Raw genomic sequence first — 21,992 nt, 5'->3', positions numbered from 1 at the left:
AGAATATTCTTTCCAAATCCTCTTGGGACGGATTCCAACGGCGGCTCACTGGGTACATCAAGCTACACCCCCACTCAGAGCAGTCCTCGGGACACACCCAGAGCCAAACACAGTCCTGCTCATTGACCCCAGAGATACAGCAACACCAACGCACACATGAGGGCGTGGTACATGCAGAGCTACACACATTGCACAAACACACCGAAACCCATGAACAGACAGAACTATACGCACTGCACAAATAGGCCGAAACAGAGGTGGGGCCTTAAATCTGTCTAGCAAAGAAAACACAAACCAGCAGAAATCCCCTTAAATCTCCCCCCCTCCACACACACCCCAGCACAATCTGCTTCCCATTCACCCACATCACCCAGGGGACTGGCAGGGAAGGCATGTGCCCACAGCATGGCCTACCACAGAGAGCAGGGGGGTCTGGGAGCCAGGACTCCTGGGTTCTATCCCCAGCTCTGGGAGTGGAGTGGGGGGCTAGTGGGTTACAGTTGGGACCCAAGACGCCTGGGTCCTATCTCCAGCTCTGGGAGGGGGCAGTCAGGAGTTCTGGGGTCTAGTAGTTAGAGGCGGGGGGCTGAAATGTAGGATGTCTGGATTCTATCCCCCGTGTGGGGTGAGTCAACTCCCTGAGGTCTCAGTTTCCCCCATGTCCCCTGTTGCACAAACTCCCAAGAGATAATTGGGAACAGATGGGGGTGGAATTCCCAGCCCCATGGCATTTCCACTCCTGTGGGAGCAGGACTTCCCAGGGGGCAGGGTCACAGAGCGGGGGATGTGCTCTGTCAGTGGGTGCTACCAGGCAGAGAGAGGTGGCATGAGGGTAGGCAGCTGGGAAAGGCCAAGAAAGAAGAGGGGCAACCAGAGAAAGAGGGTAAGTAAGGGGAGCAGGCCAGGGAGAGGGAGCCGGTTGGGCCGGGTATTTGGTGGCTGGGGGCTGAGGAGCCAGCCAAGCAAGCTGTGCCTGGTGAGGAACTGGCAGGAAGCCGGGGGTTGCATCAGGTTGTTGTGCAGTGGCTGTCCCCCGGGGATTCCCAGTTCCTATTCTTAGGCCTCCCTGCCGGTGGGAGCAACCAGCTCCAGTTGTGCTCACGCTGCACACAAAAACAACACACAGTGCACATACCTACTGCAACACATGGGCACAGCACAGAGACACCCAAATGACACCCAGCATGTGCACACATAATGAATCTGCAACTCACACACATCCCGCTATGCACAGCAACACTGCTGCACAAACACAACCCTCACTGCACACACACGGGGTCACACCCCTGCTGGGGTTGTGGAGGTGCACGTGTTGTGCGCCCACTTTCCCCTTTACTGTTCTTGTGAGCTGGCTTGATCCATGCATGTGTGCACTGTGTTGTGTAACACACTTACCTACCTACCTACCTACCTACTTACCTACCTTCACACACCCCCACCCCATATCCCTTAATGCCCTTCTCAGGCTGCGGGGAGCACCCTCTGGATGAGGGGCTCACCCCTCCCCGCCACTCAGCAGCAGATGACCCAGGCTCTGTGTGTGTGTGATCTTTTTTATTAATGAGAGCGCCCGGTCCACCAATCAGCACCCACCCTGGGCGGGGCCTGCCAGCTACTGGCCTCAATGAGTCGCTATCCCCAGAGCTGAAGGACTCCAGAGCATCATCAGCCTGGCTGTGCAGAGTGGGTCGTCGCGATCGAGAGAGAACCCAGGAGTCCTAGCTCCCAGCCCCCCCAACTACTAATCCCCCCTCCCAGAGCCAGGGATAGAATCCAGGAGTCCTGACTCCCAGCCCCCTCTCTAACCACTGGACCCCACTTCCCTCCCCTCCCCTCCCCGAGCTGGGGATAGAACCCACGAGTCCTGGCTCCCAGCTCCCCCAACGACTAGACCCCCGTCCCTTCCCAGAGCTCGAGATAGAACCCAGGAGTCCTGGCTCCCAGCCCCTGCACACTCTAACCACTAGACCTCCCTGAGTTGGGATAGAACTCAGGAGTCCTGACCACCACCCTCCCCCGGTGCATGTAGAGGAATCCAGAGCAGAGCTGCAGTGTGGATTTATCGATTCCTGTCCCAGTGCCTGCAGCGGACCGGAACCTGGAACTGGATCCCCAAGGGGCTCCCCAACCCAGCATGGAGATGTCAGCCCTGCTCCCCTGCATCCTGGCCCTGAGCTGCCTCGCTCACATAGGTAGGAGCTGGGGGGTGGGGACCTGGGCTTGTGAGGTGGGGATCAGTTGAGTCCTCCTGGGCCATATCCCCTACTATCCCCGATGGGCTGAGCAATGGCTGGTTTTGGAGGGGTCTTCTTAGCCTTCCTTCCCAGGACTCTGCACACACACCACTGGCTACAGTGGAGGGCTGGGAGCCAGGACTCCTGAGTTCTTTCCCTGGCTCTGGGAGGGGAGTGGGGTGCAGTGGGTTAGAGAAGGGGGGGATGGGGAACAGGACTCCTGGGTTATTTCCCTGGCTCTGGGAGGGGAGTGGGGTGCATTGGGGTATAGCAGGAGGGGGGACTGGGAACCAGGACTCCTGGGTTCTCTCCCCACCTCTGCTACTGGCATCCTGACCTTGAGCAAACTCCTCTGGCCTTTGCCATTCAGGATGATGGTGCCAAACTGTGTGTTGGGGGGGATACGTATGTGACTGGGTGTGTGAGTGTGTGTGGGGGGAGTAAATGCACTAAGCCCCTTCAGGATCTTACTGGGAAGGAGCCCCAATGAGCACCCATAGTGGGGTGCTGTGATATGTCCCCCAGCCTCTTCTCCATCCCATGGGGCACTCCAGGGAAAGAACTAGATGAGTCCTGCGAGTCTGCAATTTTCGGGATCATCCCCTACAGACTTCCTGGGGAGATGATTTCTGGGTTCTGTCCCAGCTCTGGGAGGGCAGTGGGGACCAGTGGTTGGAGGGGAAGGGCTGGGAGCCAGGACTCCTGGGTTCCATTGCTAAATCTGCCTCAATTTCCCCTTCTGGAGGCCCAGAGCATTGTGAGCCATCCTACGCTCTGGCAGGGATACAGAGGGGGATTGGCGAGAGCAAAATCTCAACTCCATTTCCCCCCGCCCCCGCCTTTCCCAGTGTGTCTGTCAGTTCCTTTCCTCCTTCACGGACAGAGAAAGGAGCAGACCTGTCCTGGGGCAGGTGCGGGGGTGCCCAGGCACGGCTGGGTGCCAGTCGCCCCCAAGGTGTGTCTGTGTGGCGGGGGGGGTTCTGGAGGTGTCAGGGGAGCTGAGCTGAGTTCACACTTACATGCCTGGTCGGGCTGCTGGACCACCCAGCTATGAATTCCCTTTACAGAAACACTAATGAATTCTGAGAGGTTCGGAGCAGGGTGTTGGGGTGTGTGTGTGTGGGGGTGCTGGATGGAGCAGGGAGTGTCTTTGCCTTAGGGCATCGTTTTCTATCCACTCTGCTCAGAGGGGCAGGGTGGGGGCTGGGTGGGGGCCTGGGGGAGTGGGTTTGGGGTCTGACAGGGGAGGGATGGGGGCCCAGGTGCTTGTGGGGGAAATCAGGGGGGTGTTATGGGACTCGGGGGGCATAGCGGTCTGAGAGAGGAAAGAAGGGGCACAAGTTCTAGTGGGGGAAATCGGGGGGTTATGGGGATGGCAGGGATCGAGGTCTGACAGGGGAGGGATGGGGGCCCAGTGCTTATGGAGGAAATTGGGGGGGGGGTTATGGGGCTGGCGGAGCATCAAGGTCTGACAGGGAAGGGATTGGGGCTCAGGTGCTTCGGGGGAAATCAGGGGATTACAGGGATGGGGGGGATCAGGGTCTGACGGGGAGGGATGGGGGCACAGGTTCTAGTGGGGGAAATTGGGGGGGTTATGGGGCTGGAGGGCATTGGGGTCTGACAGAGGAGGGATGGGGGCCCAGGTGCTTGTGGGGGAAATCAGGGGATTACAGGGATGGGGGGGATCAGGGTCTGACGGGGAGGGATGGGGGCACAGGTTCTAGTGGGGGAAATCAGGGGGGGTTATGGGGCTGGCGGGGCATCGGGGTCTGACAGGGGAGGGATGGGGGTGCGGGTGCTTGTGGGGGAAATTGGAGGTGTTATGGGGATGGGGGGATCAAGGTCTGACGGGGGAGGGATGGGGCCCTAGGTGCTTGTGGGGGAAATCAGGAGGGTGCTTGTGGGGGAGTTTCCAGGGCTGCTTGGGATGGGTTGGTGGAAGGGGTCAGGAGAGGGGACACTAACTGTTCTGTAGCAGCTCTCCATGGCCCATCCAGCCCCATATCTCCCCCCGCCCCAGATCAGACCCACGGACCATGGTACCTGCTGCTCCCCGCTTCCCTGCTGCCCAGGATGTCAAACCCAGGGGCCCTGATGGTCTGGCCTGGTGGGCTCAGTAACTAACCCACTCTCTGGTGATACTTCCTGTAAGGATCAGGACGCCTGGGTTCCATCCCCGGAGAGAAGTCGGTCTAGTAGGTTACAGCAGTGGTGCTAGGAGCCAGGACTCCTGGGTTCTTTCCCCAGCTCTAGGAGGGGAGGGGTGGGGTGGCTGGGAGCCAGGACTCCTGGGTTCTAATCCCTGGCTGGGGAGGTTGCCTTTCCTCTGGGCATGGGGGAGGGGCCGGCTTTGCAGACACACAGACAAAATTAACATCTGTTGGCTGTTTGGAAGTGACCTAATTTCTGGGGGCCGAGCTGGTGCCAGCCAGTGCTGGCAAAGCTGCCAGGGGGTGTTCTGCTCATTGCCAGGCCGGCTGGGGGGCAGGTGGGGCATGTGCCCCCCACCCCCTGCCATGGGGCGCCCGGTGGAGGGGGGTTTCTCCTGCCAGTGGGGTGGCCCTGTGCAGCTGCAAGACTCCCTCCCCCAGTGAAATGGGGGAGAGGCAGTGGGGAGAGAAGGTGCAGGGTTTGTTTGTCTGTCCATCCGTCTGCATACACACGGACACCCATCCATTTATCTATCCCTATATCCCACCCTCCACCCCACCACTTTCTCTCTCTCTCCTGCTACCCCCCTTTAGCCAGTGGGCTGTGCTGTGCTGTGTTTTGGGCAGTGGGGAGGATGGAGGTGGGGGCCAGGCCAGCAGATGTAGGGGGAGCGCAGGCTGGGGGGTTGGGGGGTCAGGCTGGTGGAGGCGGGGGAAGTGCAAACCATGGGGGGCCAGGCCAGCATAGGTGGAGGGGTGCTGGCTGGGGGACTGGGGGGGTCACAGGCTGTGGGGGGCCAGGCCGATGGAGATGCCAGGCTGGTGGAGGTGGGGGGGCCAGGCTGGTGGAGGTGGAGGATGCAGGCCAGTGGAGAGGGGGCACAGGCTGTGGGGCCAGAGAGCCAGGCTGGTAAGGGGGGGAGTGGCCAGCCCTGCTCTGGGCTGCCAAGACAGCAGGCATTGGGGTGGCTGCATGGAGGTGGGGGGATGGGCACTGAATGAGCCCCGGCACAAAGGGGTCCATTGTGGGTCCTGGCAGCTCCCGCTCTCACAAGCTGCCTGCCCCAGGGTGGGGCCCCCTGCGTTCCTCCCCGCCCTGCACCCTCCCACTGCCACTCCCAGCACAACAACACTGGCTTTGTGTGGGCCTTGCATTGACCCCACAGGCCCCCACAGCCTGGCCTCGGTTTTCCTGGCCCTCCACTGCCCTTGCACACCTCATCCACCCCTCCCTGCCCCACGAGAGAAAAGATACTGGCCCTGGAGCTAATGGGTGGCTCAGGCGGGTGGGGAATGGGACAGCCTCCTGGGGCTGCCCCCTCTGCCTGTCACTCTCATTTTCCCCTTTATGTAAATGGGGGAAACTGAGGCATGGAGAAGCAACAGGACTTGTCCAAGATCACCTGGGCAGCAGTATAGGGGCAGAACCAGGGAGAGAACCCAGGAGTCCTGGCTCCCAGCCCCTGAGCTCACATGGTGGAGTCTGTGATTCCTGACTCGCTGTCCTGTGCTCTAACCGCTAACCGCTAACTGCCTCTGGCTATTTCAATCCTGGGAGGCTCAGCGCTTTCTCCTGGCTCTTTCCCCCATTCTGTCCCCCCCTTCTGTGCAGGGTTGGGGTTACTGGGGGGCAGGGGGCCCAGCCAGGCTGGGATCAGCAGGGTCCAACGTTGTGCACAGAGCTATTTGCTGGAATTGTGCGGCCTCCCCAGAGCCAGGCACACAAAGGGCCCAGATTTCACGCCTGTTAGGGGGCAGGAATCTGAGGCCTCTGTGCAGCTTCCAATGGGATTTGCTGCTGAGTGTGGAAATGCAGCTGAGTATCTCTGAGTGCAGGGGGGTGGGAAAACTGACAAGTGGGGAAGGAGGGATGGTGAGAGAACCCAGGCATTCTGACTCCCTGCCCTCCTCTTCCCTCCTGGCTCTAAGCATTAGACATCCTCCCATCCCCAAGCCAGGACAGAACCCAGGTGTCCTGACTCCCAGCCCCCGTCTTGCTCTAACCCCTGGGAATCATTCCCCCTATTTCCAGCTGTGGGTCAAGAGTGGGTTCTAGCGAGGACTCCTGGGTTCTATCCCTGTCTCTGGGAGGGGAGTGGGGTCTAGTGGTTAGAGCGGGGGGGCTGGGAGCCAGGACTCCGGGTTCTCTCCCCAGCTCTGGTAGAAGAGTGGGGTGCTGTAGCAGGGGTCTTCCCCCCCCCCCCATGGGGGGTTCCATGAAGTGCTATGATGTATCTGCTCTCCATAGGCTGGGAGTGGGGGAACGGGGCTAGCCTGGTGAGCTGAGCGCTGGTGGGCAGGTGTGCCAGGCTGTGGGCGTCAGCCTGAGGCGCTGTGGCTGTTGCCGTGGGTCTGCGTCACAGGGTGCGAATGTGCTTGGGGAGCCTGGGGATGAGTCCGGGTCATCTCTGGAGCATGTGTGTGTGACCCCAGCACCAGATTCATAGATACTAAGGTCAGAAGGGACCATTCTGATCATCTAGTCCGACCTCCTGCACAGCGCAGGCCACAGAATCTCACCCACCCACTCCTATGAGTCTGTCCATGGCTGTGTCCATGCCGTGCAGGGGGAGGGGTGAGCCTGTGTGGGGGTGTCAGGGTAAGTGGGGGTGTCAGGAGGGGTGAATCTGGGTCAGGGTGTGCGTGATCCCTTGTGTATCTGTAAATCTGGCAATGTCACGGAGTGTGTCTCAGTCAGCGTGTGATGGGAAGGGGGTCAGTGTCACTGGCTACAGAGGAGAGAGGTGTATTTGTGTATCAAGCCAAAGCTAGGTGTGTGTCAGTGAGCAGTGTGTGTATGGGTATCAGAGCCCTGTGTGTTGTGTGTGTGTGTGTGTGTGTGTGTGTATGTGTGTGTGAGAGAGAGAGAGAGAGAGAGCCCTGTGTGTGCAGCTGTGTGTGTCACATCTGTGTGTCTGTCACAGCTCTGTGTGTGTGCATGTATCTGTCACAGCTGTGTGTGTGTGTCTCCATGTGTGTGTGTCACATCTGTGTGTGCATATATAACCCCCTATCGTCCCCCGATGACCAGCGCACTACCAGCCCAGCCCCCCAACCCGCTGGGCATTGCGAGTGGGTGAGAATGTAGTGCCCATCTGTCCCTGCTCCTTGGCTGGTGTCCGTCACCTGACACTGTGCATGGCGGGGAATCCCTCATGCATCTCCCCACCCCACAGAAATCCCATTAACTCTCCCTGTAATTTCAGAGACACAATCTAATTAGTGTGGGAGGAAGGGGGGAGAGGATTCAGTATCAGTGAAGCCAAAACCAGTCAAGGGGTGAAATTAAGAAGGGGGGCTGGAAATTAACCAGGACATCATCCCCCCACCCCATTCTGTGGAGGGTCATGACCTGCTTCCCACCCACCACTTTTCCCTGCCTGCTCCTGGAAACCAGCTGTGTGCCCGGATGCCTGGGTTCTATCCCTGGCTCTGCGGGAGGGAGTGGTGTCTAGTGGGTTGGAGCAGCGGGGGCTGAGAGCCAGGACTTCTGGGTTCTGGCCCGGGCAGTGGGGTGTAATGGGTTAGAGCTGGGACTCCTGGATCCTCTGTGGTACAGAAAGCCTGGCATATGTGCATCTCCCTCTGCTTTGTTCTCTCGCTCCCTCCAGCTCTGCCATCCCACCCCCAGCCCCTCCTGACCCTCCTCAGAGGATTATCCCCTTATTCAGATCCTGGTTTATTGGGTAAACTTGGAAACAATCGGGACAAAGGGCGGTGTTATTGGATTGGAATTAAGAAGGGTTTAGCCAGGATATCAGAGCCAAGGAATCTCAGCGGCGCAGAAAGGATCTTTCACCCTTCAGCCTCTGGGCTCCTTTCCTGAAGAAATGGAGCAGTTCCTGTCCCAGGGGTACCAGGGCTGGGGCACAGAAGGCTGGTGGGGGTGTCTCAGGCAAGGCCTAGGGGGAATGGGGCAGTGGGGAAGAGTCCACAGGGCAATCGGGGGGCAGAATTGGGTGGGGGGAAGGTGTATCTATCAGAGCTGTCCTTAGGCATATGCGGCTGCGTAGGGCACCCGAAAATTTGCGGCACCACCTGGACAGCAGGTAAGAGCAGGTCGGCTCCCGCACACCCAGCACGTGCTGCAGTCTCCTTAGGCAGGGGCCATATTCACAGAGCCGAATGCAGCAGTGGGGTGCATGCTGCGCGAGGGAGAGGGTACGGGGCGGGGAACTGTGACTCTCCGCTGCCCTGAGGTGGGCCCAGGCTGCCACAGCTGTGTAGGAAGCTCGTTGTATGTCAGCAATGGGTGGGGGAGGCGTTTCTTCTGGGGGTCCGTGAGCGGGAGTGGTGGCTATGCCCCAAGTCGGGCATAGGGGCACCAGTTTAATAATACTGCATAGGGCCCCATCAATCCTAAGGACAACCCTGGTATCTATAGTGGGATGGGGTGGACAGTTCGCGGTTGCTGGGGGAGTGGGTATCTGTGGGGTTGGGCTAGGGAACAGTCCCTGGGGAAGGGCTGGGGGGACCCTGGGAGAGAGTGTGTCTGTGGGGGGTGGGGGAAGGGCTGGGGGGACCCTGGGGGAGAGTGTGTCTGTGGGGGGTGGAGCTGGGGGGCCCAGGGGAGGGGGGCACTTCACCATCCAATCTCCCCCCACCTTGTGGGGGGCAGATAGCCCTGAGTATATTGCGGGGGTCTCTGACTCCTGTTCCCAGCCCTAGCATCATTTGGGCCCTAGCACCTACGTCCCCTCCCGCCCCCCATCCACCAGCCTGCCAGCCCTACAGAAAGGCTGGGCCAGCTCTGTGGGGATTGGTACCACAATGCCCTTACAACCCTGCTTAAGGTGCCCAAGGCAGGGAGGTTGGCAGAGACTCCATAACACCCTCCCTCCCCTATGGACTCCTCTTGGGGGGGCAGTCCAGGTGGACCAGCCCCCCCCCCCCGCAGCCAGCCAAGCCCCCACCCTAGGTCCAGATCACAGTTGGCACCCCCTACAGGGGAAAGGTCCCAGACCCCATTTCCTGCCCCACCGGCAGCCACAGCAGCTGCCCTTCCATGCATCCCTCTCTGCCTGCCCCTTCTATCTCCCTGCCTCACCCCATTCAGGCCCCTCCAGCTCCAATATCAAATGGATTTTCAATAGAATATAGAATATCAGGGTTGGAAAGGACCTCGGGAGGTCATCTAGTCCAGCCCCCTGCTCAAAGCAGGACCAATCCCCAAATTTTGCCCCAGATCCCTAAATGGCCCCCTCAAGGATTGAACTCACAACCCCTGGGTTCAGCAGGCCAATGCTCAAACCACTGAGCTATCCCTCTTCCAACTCCCTCCTCCCCCACTGCTTGGATCCCTGCGCTCCCCACGCCCCCTCCCCTGCTGCCAGGATCCCCCATCCCCCCCAACTGTGCTACTCATGCCCCCCTCCCCTGCTGCTGGGATCCTCCACCCACCTCCATCATGCACTCCCCATGCCCCCCTCACCAGCTGCCAGGATCCCCCATCCTCCCCAGCCTCCATTCCCCACGCTCCCTCCCCTGCTGCCTGGATCCCCCATCCCTCCCGACCTGCACTCCCCACACCAACCCCTCCCCTATGCCAAGATCCCCCATCCCTCCCATCCTGCACTCCCCATGCCCCCTCCTCTGCTGCCAGGATCACCCATCCCCCCATCCTGTGCTCCCCACGACCCACTCCCCTGCTGACAGGATCGCCCATCCCCCCCAACTGTGCTACTCATGCCCCCCTTCCCTGCTGCCGGGATCCCCCATCTCCCCTGTTGCCACCTCCATCATGCAGTCGCCATGCCCCCCTCCCCTGCTGCCACCTCCATCATGCACTCCCCATGCCCCCCTCACCCGCTGCTGGGATCCCCCATCCCCCCAGCCTCTGTTCCCCTTGCTTCCTCCCCTGCTGCCAGGATCCCCCATCCCCCTCAGCCTCCGTTCCCCACGCCCCCAGCCTCCCACTGACAGGATCTCCCATCCCCCTGGGCCTGCAGTCTCCATGCCCCCCTCCCCCACTGCCGGGATCCCCCACGCCCCTAAACTGTGCTACCCACCCCCACCCCACCCACTGACAGGATCTCCCTCTCCCCCCAGCCTGTGCTCCCTATGTTGCCCCTCTTTCCCATCCAATCTGCCCCCACCTTGTGCTCCTGTTGGGAGCCTTCCCTCATGAACTCCCCTCCACTCCCCTCCCCAAGCTGAGATTGAATCCAGAAGTCCTGGCTCCCAAGCCCCCCCATAATCCCTGGGCCCCCTCTGGTGACCTGGGTGGTTAACGCCTCCCTCCTCCCCCTCCCACCAGGCTGGGGGGCGTATTTCTTTCAGCAGCCCATGGACCAGGTGATCGTGGCGGGGCAGTCAGTGACACTGGCCTGCGTGGTTGTGGGCTACCAGGGTATGGTGCAGTGGACCAAGGATGGCCTGGCACTGGGTGGAGAGCGAGACCTGCCTGGTAAGTACACGGCTGCAGGGGGAGGGTCAGCAGGGGGCATTGTGCTGGGAGGGACCAGGGGATCCCAGAGGACGCTGTGCTGCAGGGGTGGGGACTAGGGGTCCCCAGGGGGCACTGTTCTGCGGGGGGGAGGGACCAAGAGACCCCATAGGGTGCCATGATGGGGGGGAGGGACTAGGGCTCCCTGGGGAGCGCCGTGCTGCAGGAGAGGGGACTGGGGATGCCCAGGGGGAGCTGTGTTGTGAGGCAGGACTGGGGGTTCCTAGAGGGGTGCTCTGCTGCAGGGGGGGGACCCGGGTCCCCCTGCGGGGTGCTGTGCTCTGAGAGGGACTGGGGATTCCTGGGGGCACGGTGCTGCAGGGGGGGAGACAAGGGGTCCCCAGGGGGCGCTATGCCAATCCCTGCAGTCTGTCCCTCTCTCCCGCAGGCTGGGCCCGGTACTCCATCATCGGGGATCCGGCATCTGGGCAGCACAACCTGAGGATCGAGTCCACTGAGCTGGGCGATGACGCCATGTACGAGTGCCAAGCTACACAGGCGGCGCTGCGTTCCCAGCGTGCCCAGCTCACGGTGCTCCGTGAGTGTCCCCTCCTGCCCAGCTGGGCCACTGCCCTGGGGAAGCTTACAGCATGGCAGCCCCTCCCGCCCAGCTGGGGCACCACCTGGGGAAGCTCACAGCACTGGAGCCCTCTTTCCCCACAGCGGGGGCACTGCCCTGGGGACTCCCACCCCATCACTGACCCCCTGTCTCCCATCTGCCCCCCCAGTACCGCCCAATGACCCCGTGATCCAGAATGGCCCTATCATCCGGGTCCAGGCCAGCGTGCCCTACAACCTGACCTGCCAGGTGTCTGGCGCCAAGCCTGCCCCTGAGATCAGCTGGTACCGCGATGGGCAGCTGCAAGGCTCTGCCCTCTATGCCAAGGTGAGGGGCCAAGGGGCAGGGCATTAAAGGGAAGACACAGGGTATGTGTGCGGGGCAAGTTATTAAAGGGGCAGCTTGGGGTGGGGCGTAGAGTATTAAAGGGGCCTGAGGTGTGTGGGGTGCAAGGAATTTAAGGGGCAGTCCAGGTGTGCGGTGGGACACAGGCTGTTAAAGGGGCAGCCGGGGGGCGGGGGGAAGGGTGTTAAGGGGAGATGGGATATGGCATGAAAGGACAGCCCAGTGGGGGGTGAGTGATTCTCCCTCCCAGCCCCTGGACCCATTGGGAGATGGGCCTAGTGGGCCCCAGGCTGAGGCCTGACTTCTGCCCCCCAGGCCCTGATGGAGGACGGGAAGCGGGCGACGGCCGTCAGCACCCTGCTTCTCACACCCAGCACCCAAGACATGGGCAGTGCCTACACCTGCCATGTCGCCAACCCGGCCGCGCCTGCCGGCAAGCAGACCTCCATCACCCTCGATGTGCTGTGTGAGTCCTGACCTGGGGGTGGGGATGTTGCGCTGGGGGGGCAGGGCCAGGTCTTGCCATGGGGCGCTGTGCTGCGGGGGGCTGGCAGCGACACCATGTTGTGGGGGGCCAGGCAAAGGGCTCAGTGTGGGGTGGGGAGCAGGGGAGGGTCTGGTGGGGGGCACCGTGCTGTAGGGGCGGGGGGCCAAGCAGGGTGCACTGTGCTGTGAGGGGCAGGGAGGCAGGTGAGCCCCACCCCAGAGCTGGTCGCATGTCTCTGACCGTCTTCCCCTTCCCCCCTCCAGACCCCCCCACGGTGATCCTCTCGGTCCAGCCGCAGACCGTCGCGGAGGGGGCCCAGGTCAGCTTCCTCTGCACCGCCACTGCCAACCCCGCGGTGACCGGCTACCGGTAAGAGCCGCTGGCGGACCCCGGCGACCGGGCGCCCTGGGGTGGGGGCGGGGCTGCACTGCCCTCTGGTGGCTGCAGTAGGGACGTGCAGGCCCCCTCCCACCGGCTCTTGCTGCCTTACCTGCCAGGAGCAGAGGGGAATCTGGGCCCCCTGGTGGGAACAGGCGGTACTGCCCCAGCTGATGGCTCCCCCTAATGTTGCGTCTCCCCCCGACCACACACCGGCTGTGGGGCAGATGGGCAAAGGGCGGCGCGGCCATCGCCGAGGCCAACGGGGACAGCTACGAGGCCAGGGTGGATCACTCCTTCTTCACCCAGCCCGTGTCCTGCGAGGTGGCCAATGCCGTGGGCAGCACCAACGTCAGCACCCTGGTGGATGTGCACTGTGAGTTGGGGGGGCGCTGTGAGTGGGAGTGGGGGGGATGTGCACTGCGAGTGGGGGGTGGGGCTGTGACTTGGGGGGATGGGCGCTGCGGGGTTGCAGGGGAGGTGGGGATGGGTGCTGGGGGGCAGGAGTTGGGCTGGGTGTGGGGGTGCTATGAGGGTGTTGGGGAGGTGATGGATAGGTGCTGGGTGACAGGATTCGGGTTGGAGTGAGGGGAAGGGTGTTGTGAGGAGGGTTGGGGGCTGTCAGTGCAGGGGGTGGGGGAGAGGAGAGGAGCGAGCTGGGGATGGGGGGAAGGGCACACTCGGGGAGCCGGGCTGTGGTTGCTTCAGCGGCTGGCCACTGAGCAGTGGAAGGACAATAGAAGGGGGGCATGTACGGGAGAGGGGTACAGTACTGGCAGGGAGCCATAGGGGGTGGGGCTGGCAGTGTTGGGAAGATGCCCCAGCTCCCCCCAGCCCCAACCCTGCACTGACTGGGTCCTCCCCCTGCAGTTGGGCCCCGCCTGATCTCTCAGCCCAAGCCCCTCACCGTGGATGTCGGGGCTGATGCCTCCTTCACCTGCACCTGGGCTGGGAACCCGCCCCTCACCCTGGCCTGGACCAAGAAGGGATCCAGTGTGGTGAGTGAGTGAGTGTGAGGCAGTCCTGGCTCCCACCTGCAACTGCTAGACCCCACTCCCCTCCCAGGGCCAGGGATCGACCTCAGGAGTCCTGGCTCCCAGCCCTACTGCTCTAACCACCAGACCCCCTCCACTTCCAGAGCCAGGGATTGAACCCAGGAGTCCTGGCTCCGAGCTCCACTGCTCTAACCACGAGACCCCCCCTCCCACAGCCAGGGCTGGAACCCAGGCATCCTGGCCTCCGGTTCTAACCCCTGCCATGTGGCTGCAGGTGCTGAGCAATGGCAACACCCTGCACCTAAAGGCTGTGACACAGGAAGACGCTGGCACCTACGTGTGCAAGGCCATCGTGCCACGCATCGGCGTGGCTGACAAGGAGGTGATGCTGGCAGTCAACGGTGAGGGCAGGGGTGGGGCATTGCATGGGGGTAGGGCACTGCCTGAGGGTGGGGCATCCTAGAGGGCATTCTCTGGGGGTGGGGCATTGCCTGGGGGTAGGGCACTGCCTGAGGGTGGGGCATCCTAAAGGGCATTCTCTGGGGGTGGGGCATTGCCTGGGGGCAGGGCATCCTAGGGGGCATTGCCTGGGGGTGGGCATTGCTTGGGGGGAGGGTATTCCCTGTGGGCGGGGCATCCTAGGGGGCATTGCCTGAGAGGGACATTGCCTTGGGGGTTGGGCATTCCATGGGTGGAGCCTCAGGTGGCCCATCCCCATGGGGTTTCTCGTAGGGTGTGGGGAAGGCGTCTGGGGAGGGGGGGCTCTGTGCTGGGGGAGGGGTACGAGTAGGTGCTGCTCCCCCTAATTCTATCTTCCCCCATTGCAGGGCCCCCCATCATCACCACTGAGTCTGGGCCACAGACGGTGCTCGGGGACAAGGCACGGTTGGAGTGTCTAGTGAGGAGCATGCCCCCCCCTGAGCGCATTGTGAGTACTGTCTCCTGCCCTCACTGACCCCCCAGACCCCCAACCTGCCCCCGACAGCATCATGAGTGCTGACCCCCCCAGTTCACCAACCTGCCTTTGACTGCATTCAGTGCTGCCCTCTGCCTGCCCCCCAACTCACCCCCAGCTCCCCAACCTGCCCCCGAATGCATTCTGAGTGCTGATGGCTCCAGGCCCTCCAATCTGCCCCGACCATATCATGAGCCCCCCCATCTTCCCCCTGAACTCCCCAACCAGCTGCAAATCACATTGTGAGTGCTGCTGTCCCCTGCCCATCCCCCACTGACCCCTGCCCATCCCCCACTGACCCCTCCCCAGCCTGCCCCCTGCTGACAGGGCCTGTGTCTCGGTCTCGCGGCAGGTGTGGGCATGGGGCGAGCGGGTGCTGGACAGCGGCTCAGAGGAGCGCTTCACAGTGGACACGGCGCTGACGGAGCAGGGGGTGCTCTCAGCCCTGCTTATCCAGCCCACGCGCCCGGAGGACTTCGCCTTGCCCTACAACTGCACGGCCTGGAACCGCTTTGGGACCCGCTCGGCGGCCGTCACGTTGCACCGGCAGGGTAAGCCCCACCCCCTGGCCCATAGCCCTGCCGGCCCTGCCCACACGCAACGCTGCAACAGCTGCACAGACTGGCACCACTTAGCCCCATGCTGACAGGGTGGGCCCCATGGGTTCCAACCCCTGCCCAATTGCTCCACCCTCCCACACCAAACTGGCTACAATTTACCCAGATGCCCCCCTCCAGAGGTGGCTGCATCACTGGATGAACTGTCCCCATGAGGCATTATGTGCTGCTGCTCCTTGGCTCCCCAGCCCCAGAGGTGGCTGCATTTCAGTGCTAGGTGAGTCATCCCTGTGAGGTGTTATGTGCAGCTTTTCTCCTGTTACCCCACTCCCCAGAGGTGGCTGCATCTCAGCACTGGGTGAGCTGTCCTTGGGCTTTAGCAGCAGGGCCTGCTCTCACCTGCTCTTTCCCCCACAGAGGTCCTGCCCATCATGATAATCGGGGCCTCTGCTGTGGCCGCTGTCACCCTGCTGCTGGTCTTGGTCGTTGGCGTGTCTGTCTGCTGCCTGCACTGGTGCCACAGGAAAGGTGAGGTCGCTGGCTAGTTCCGCCCCTCCCCATTTACAGACGTGATCACCCAAAAGGCTGATATGGGCCTTTCCTCCTTCACATGCAGACACACTTCTAACACATGTTAACAGGCCTGGGCTAATACATGGATCCACACATGCCTCAACATGGTACAACACAGACCCGTGCTTCTGTGCACAGGGACACATGAGGACACACATGGACATGCTGCTTTAGACACAAGCACCATGCGAGTTGATGTTAGCAGTCTTGTGGTGACATGGACAGGCTTGATGCTCCCGAGAACATCTGTACAGGCATGAAACACGTGTCCCATATAAAGGTCACACAAACATACCCTCACATACGTGGGCAGCCCCTTTAACATGTGCCTAGGCCCCCAATACATGAACATACGAGTCATTCCCATGGGCACCTGGAGCCATGACGCGTCTCAGACACGTCTGCACTGATGTGGTAACCCCGGTGCATGTTTTTTTTAACACATGTGTGACTGGATCTGGACAGCTCGCTGGCTAAGCGTAGCCTCTCCCTCCTGTGGCTGGTGCAGGATAACAGCCCTCACTGCTACCCACCGATGGAGTGACTCCTTCAGTTCCAGTGGCAGTTTCTTCATCTCAGTGCCGGGCAAGCTGTTCCCATACAGTGTTATGTGGGGGTGTTCCCCAGCTGCCATGCCCCAGAGGTGGCTGCATCTTAGCACCAGGGGAGTCATCCCTGTGCAGTGTTATGTACAGCTGTTCCCCAGCTGCCCTGCCCCAGAGGTGGGATGGGGGACCACACCAATGGGGCACACAGATTCCCCCCCTCGAGCCAGAGGTGGGTGGGGCCCGTAGGGGAGCTGGGGACCCAGGAGAGGTTCACACCCCTGCATCTGTCTGTGTCTAGCAGCCAAACGAGGCACCAAGCTGTCCAAGACAGATGTCCTGGTGCAGATCACCACAAGTGACAGCAGCCCCAGCCGGCCCAGCGATACAGAGGAGGACGTCAAGGAGCCCATGGTGAGCGTGGCACGGTGTCCTGTACTGAGCCCCCACAGCACGGCGTCCCCTGTCTCCACGGCACGGTGCCCCATACGGAGCCCCATGGTCCCCACAGCACTGCACCCTCTACTGTGCCCCTGCCCTGTGGCATGGCTCCCTGACAAACCTCCTGCTCCGCATGGCACAGCGTCCCCTACAGAGCCCTTCACTCAGCTCCCTGTGGCCCGGCGCCCCACAATGCCACGCAGAGCAATGCATCCAGATTCAGTTGGTTCATGTCAGGGGGAAACCCTGGGATCTGACCGCAGGGAATGGGAGGTGGCTGATAAGGCTGGACCCCCCCGACCTCGAGACTCAGCCCCTCCCCCTCCTCCCCCACAGGCCACGAGCAGCGAGTCGCCAGCCACGTCGCACACGGAGCACAGTGAGATCCTGGAGGAGGAAGAGGGCAGCCAGGACATTAAGGTGGGCAGCCCCGCCCCTGACCCAGGCCCCGCCCCCTTTCCCCCAAGAGGCAATGCTATGGTATCTCCTCCTCCTCTCTTAAAGGCACAGTGGCCCCCCTGCACTTTCTCTGGCCCCCTCCTGCCCCACATAGAGTGCCCTGCTGGCATGGGGCTGGGAATTCACACCTCATTGGGACGCACACAACAGCTCCTCTCTTCCCAACAGCAAGGGGCACAGGCTTGCCTCCCCCCTCTGGCTCATTGATGTCTCTCTCCTACCCCTTCCTCCCCCCACCCAGGACCCTACCAACGGTTACTACAAGGTCCGTGCTCACGAGGAGCCCCACCTGTCTGGCAGTTTCCCGGAGTATGCCCCAGCCCTGCGCGCCCTCCACACTGGGTCCCACGCCACCATGTTCCCCCCCTCAGGGCAGCCCTACAGCCACCGCTATACTCTGGGGGCACCCGGCTCCCGCACAGCCTACGAGCCCCATTACCCGCAGGATGGGGTGTATGGGGGGGGCTACCTCACAGCCCCCTACACCCGGGCCTTCACCAGCTACGTCAAGCCCAGCACCTACGAGAAGGCAGAGAGCGGCTATGAACAGTCAGACCAGGCCAGCAAGGTGTCAGGCGGCTCCCGCTTCTCCTACACCTCCCTCTCGCAACAGTCGGACTACGGGCGGCCTGCCCAGCAGCGCATGCAGACACACGTGTGACTCTTCCTCACCAACACACATCAAGCCATTGGGGGACAGATGCCTAGGGCCATCCCTGTGTGGGAGGGGGTTGGTTCGGCTTAGCCAACTGTCTCAAAATGGCCGATAGGCCACCTGACTTGTGCTGCTGGAGGTGAAGATGAGTGGCCATCGGCTAGGGGAAGGGGTTCAAGATGGCTAACAAACTGGGTTCAAAATGGCTGTCTCCCCAATTGACTTTTGCTCCTAGAGGCAGGGATGAGTGGCTGTTGGCTGGGGTTAGGCATAAGGGCATGGGTTCAGAAGGGCTGACGAGGGGGGGTTCAAAATGGTTGATGGCCCTGTTGACTTCCTCCATTGGACCTGAGGATGGATTCGCACTGGATAGGGGAGAAGTCACGAGGTTGGATACACTAAAGGCTATCGAAAACAGGTTCAAAATGGCCATTGAGTTGGGTTCAAGATGGCGGACGGCCCAGCTTACTTCTTTGGTTGGGCCTGGCAATGAATCCCAGTGGCTAGGGAAGAAGTCAGGCTTATCCCTGGGATGTTGAGGTAGGTTCAGAATGGCCGATGATCCCATTCACTTCGTGAAATCAGCCGCTTTGCTTAGCCCAGGGCTGCCAAGGAGAATACAAAATGGCCACTAAAAGGGGCTCAAAATGGCTGATGGCCCAATCAGCTTCCTACGGAGACTAGTGGAGGGAGGAGCCAGTGGATGTGGGATTTCTGAGTGGCTTCCCCCATTGCTGCTGGCCCTGGGTCAGCCAGGCCTGGATGCAAGATGGTGACCACAGCACCAGCCGCCACCTTGGCCCTAGGCCCCGCCTGCTGGTGTTGCAGGCCCAGGAAAAATGGCAGCTCTCAGCTTTCCTGTGGGGCCCGATAATAGGGCTCATGGGGGGCAGTGGATGTATGCGTGAATCCCCCCGCTGGCAGCACCCTCCCACACACCACCAATGCGGGAGCTGGGTCTACTGCCCTCTGCCCCACACCACTGTTCCCTCTAAGCTGTGCACACGTGCACACACCTACAGATCGGAAACACTGCGCACACCAAAATTTGCCCAGAAGCACAACAATTTGCACAGAAGAAATTTTTTGAGAACACAGCCTATCAAAAATTAGAGGGAACATTACCTCACACCCACCCTCTGCTGGGGTGGGGCTGGTAGGGGCCCCACAGAGCTGTGGGCCTGGGAACTAAGAGCCCATGGGGATACAAAGGGCAGCTTCCCCCTCTCAGAGCATGCAACCTCAGGCATGTCCCAGGGCAGCCACCTGGCTGGCTTGGCGGGGAGGGAATGGGGCACAGGACCTCTCACCTCTAAGGGGCACCAGCTCCAATTCCCCATTGCAAGGTCACAGGGATGAGATGTTGATGTTATAGACAGCCTCTGGCTGGGCCAAATCGATCCAGGTGGGGCCTGGGTTTTTCCCCACCATTAAAAACACCCCATTTCCTGGCCATGCCTAGGCACTTATGGGTCCCCACCAGGGGGGATGGGAGTTCTCAGAGTGAACCCCGCCCCACCACCGACCTGTCAATCTCCTGTTGCAATCGCACAGCACCGAAATAATTTATATTTAATAAAACATATGGAAAGATGCCATGAGACTTTTATTGGGGAGCCAGCCTGATGGGCCCCCTAGATCTGACCACCACCTGCCCCCTCCCTGCCCCATAGATCTAACCCATCCAGCCTGGTACCACCCACCCCACAGAGCCAACCCATCCAGCCTGGAACCTGCCCCTCCCTGCCTCCCCAGAGCCGACCCATTCAGCCCAGTACTTGCTCCCTCCCTGCCCCCCAGAGTTGACCCATCGAACCTGGTACCCGCCCCCCCTCCCTGCTCCATCCAGCCTGGTACTCGCCACTCCCTGCCCTCCCAGAGCCGACCAATCCAGCCCAATACGCACCCCATTCCTGCCCCCCCAGAATCGATCCATCCAGCCTACTACCCACCCCTCTTGAGCTGACCCATCCAGCCCGGTACCTGCCCCTTCCCCACCCCCCGAACCTGCCCCATCCAGCCTGGTACCTGCTATTCCCTGCCCCCCAAAGCCAATCCATCCAGCATGGTACCCCCCGGCCCCTGGAGCCAACCTATCCAGCCAGGTACCCACCCGTTCCTGTCCCCCCAGAGCCAACCCATCCAGCCCGGTACCTTCCCCCAAGACTTGACCCATCAAACCTGGTACCCTCCCCCTCCCCGCCACCGGGAGCCAACATATCCAGCCAGGAAACCACTCCCTGGACCTGACCCATCCACCCTGGAATCATAAAATCATGGAATATTAGGGTTGGAAGAGACCTCAGGAGGTCATCTAGTTCACTCCCCAGCTCAAAGCAGGACCAGCCCCAACTAAATCATCCCAGCCAGGGCTTTGTCAAGCAGGGCCTTAAAAACCTCTAAGGAAGGAGATTCCACCACCTCGCTAGGTAACCCGTTCCAGTGCTTCACCACCCTCCTAGTGAAACTGTGTTTCCTAATATCCAACCTAGACCTCCCCCCCCACTGCAACTTGAGACCATTGCTCCTTATTCTTTCATCTGCCACCACTGAACAGCCTAGCTCCATCGTCTTTGGAACCCCTCTTCAGGTAATTGAAGGCTGCTATCAAATCCCCCCTCACTCTTCTCTTCTGCAGACTAAATAACCCCAGTTCCCTCAGCTTCTCCTGGTTAGTCATGTGCCCCAGACCCCTAATCATTTTCTTTGCCCTCCGCTGGACTCTCTCCAATTTGTCCACATCCTCCTGTAGTGGGGGGACCAAAACTGGACGCAATACTCCAGGTGTGGCCTCACCAGTGCCAAATAGAGGGGAATAATGACTTTCCTCGATCTGCTGGCAGTGCTCCTACTAATACAGCCCAATATGCTGTTGGCCTTCTTGGCAAAGAGGGCACACTGCTGACTTATATCCAGCTTCTCCTCCACTTAATCCCCATGTCCTTTTGTGCAGAACTGCTGCTTAATCAGTCGGTCCCCAGCCTGTAGCGATGCATGGGATTCTTCCTTCCTAAGTGCAAGACTCTGCACTTGTCCTTGTTGAACTTCATCAGATTTTTTTTGGCCCAATCCTCCAATTTGCCTAGGTCACTCTGGACCCTATCCCTACCCTCCAGCGTATCTACCTCTCCCCCCAGTTTAGTGTCATCTGCGAATTTGCTGAGGGTGCAATTAATCCCATCATCCAGATAATTGATAACGATGTTGAACAAAACCAGCCCCAGGACCAACCTCTGGGGCACTCTGCTTGATACCGGCTGCCAACTAGACATCAAGCCGTTGATCACTACCCATTAAGCCCAACAATCTAGCCAGCTTTCTATCCACCTTATAGGCCATTCATCCAATCCATACTTCTTTAACTTGCTGGCTAGAATACTGTGGGAGACCATTTCAAAAGCTTTGCTAAAGTCAAAATATATCACATCCACTGCTTTCCCCATATCCACAGAGCCAGTTATCTCATCATAGAAGGCAATCAGGTTGGTCAGGCATGACTTGCCTTTGGTGAATCCATGTTGACTGTTCCTGATCACCTTCCTCTCCTCCAAGTGCTTCAGAATTGATTCCTTGAGGACTTGCTCCATGATTTTGCCAGGGACTGAAGTGAAGCTGTAGTTCCCGGGGTTCTTTTTCCTTCCTTTTTTAAAATGGCACTATATATACCTCTTTCCAATCATCCAGGACCTTCCCCGATCACCACGAATTTTCAAAGATAATGGCCAATGGCTCTGCAATCACATGAGTCAACTCCCTCAGCAGGCTTGGATGCATTTGACCTGGACCCCTAGACTTGTGCATGTCCAGCTTTTCTAAATAGTCCTTAACCTGTTCTTTCACCACTGAGAATCCGCCCCTCCCTGCCCCCTAGAGTCGACCCATCCAGCCCAGTACCTGCTGTTAGGATATAAATATTCAGGCCTATCTGAAAAGGCCTATATTTTAAGAATTTAGGTGTATTCTTATCACTTACCTAGTTATAGAGGTACAAAACAAGAATCATCACTGTGATAGTTTAAGACTTTTTTCTTAGGCTAAGGTCTTTGGCTAAACGGCAGGGGCAGCCATAAGCTGGGAAGCGAAGGGTCATGTCCTCACCAGTCACACTGAAATAAGGCCCTTTCGGGCTGTTAAAAAGATGATTTAATCTATCATCTCCAGAGAAAGGGAAGAGCCTAGAAGATTTAAAGAAAACATAGTTTGATAGCATCCTG

General features: G+C 60.1%; 1 protein-coding gene across 1 annotated transcript; it reads left to right on the top strand.

Moving 5' to 3' along the window:
• Nucleotides 1–1,594: 1,594 nt before the first annotated feature.
• Nucleotides 1,595–20,172, top strand: KIRREL2 (kirre like nephrin family adhesion molecule 2). Its single transcript, XM_038383441.2, has 16 exons — nucleotides 1,595–1,683; nucleotides 2,079–2,192; nucleotides 10,641–10,790; nucleotides 11,218–11,367; nucleotides 11,558–11,715; nucleotides 12,049–12,199; nucleotides 12,484–12,589; nucleotides 12,826–12,974; nucleotides 13,469–13,596; nucleotides 13,868–13,994; nucleotides 14,421–14,521; nucleotides 14,901–15,099; nucleotides 15,523–15,633; nucleotides 16,525–16,637; nucleotides 17,001–17,084; nucleotides 17,365–20,172. Coding segments are annotated over exons 1-16 (2,262 nt in total). The 5' UTR covers nucleotides 1,595–1,682; the 3' UTR covers nucleotides 17,785–20,172.
• Nucleotides 20,173–21,992: the final 1,820 nt, after the last annotated feature.

The sequence above is a fragment of the Dermochelys coriacea genome, chromosome 24 (assembly GCF_009764565.3).
Source record: "Dermochelys coriacea isolate rDerCor1 chromosome 24, rDerCor1.pri.v4, whole genome shotgun sequence".
Classification (NCBI taxonomy): Eukaryota; Metazoa; Chordata; order Testudines; family Dermochelyidae; genus Dermochelys; species Dermochelys coriacea.
Note: the sequence above shows the minus strand (reverse complement) of the source record. Positions and strands in the feature narration are given on the sequence as shown.

Coding starts and splice junctions, on each gene's coding strand:
- KIRREL2 (XM_038383441.2), top strand. Junction 13,995..14,420: donor GGTGATGCTGGCAGTCAACG/GTGAGGGCAGGG, acceptor CCCCCATTGCAG/GGCCCCCCATCATCACCACT. Junction 15,100..15,522: donor CGTCACGTTGCACCGGCAGG/GTAAGCCCCACC, acceptor TTTCCCCCACAG/AGGTCCTGCCCATCATGATA.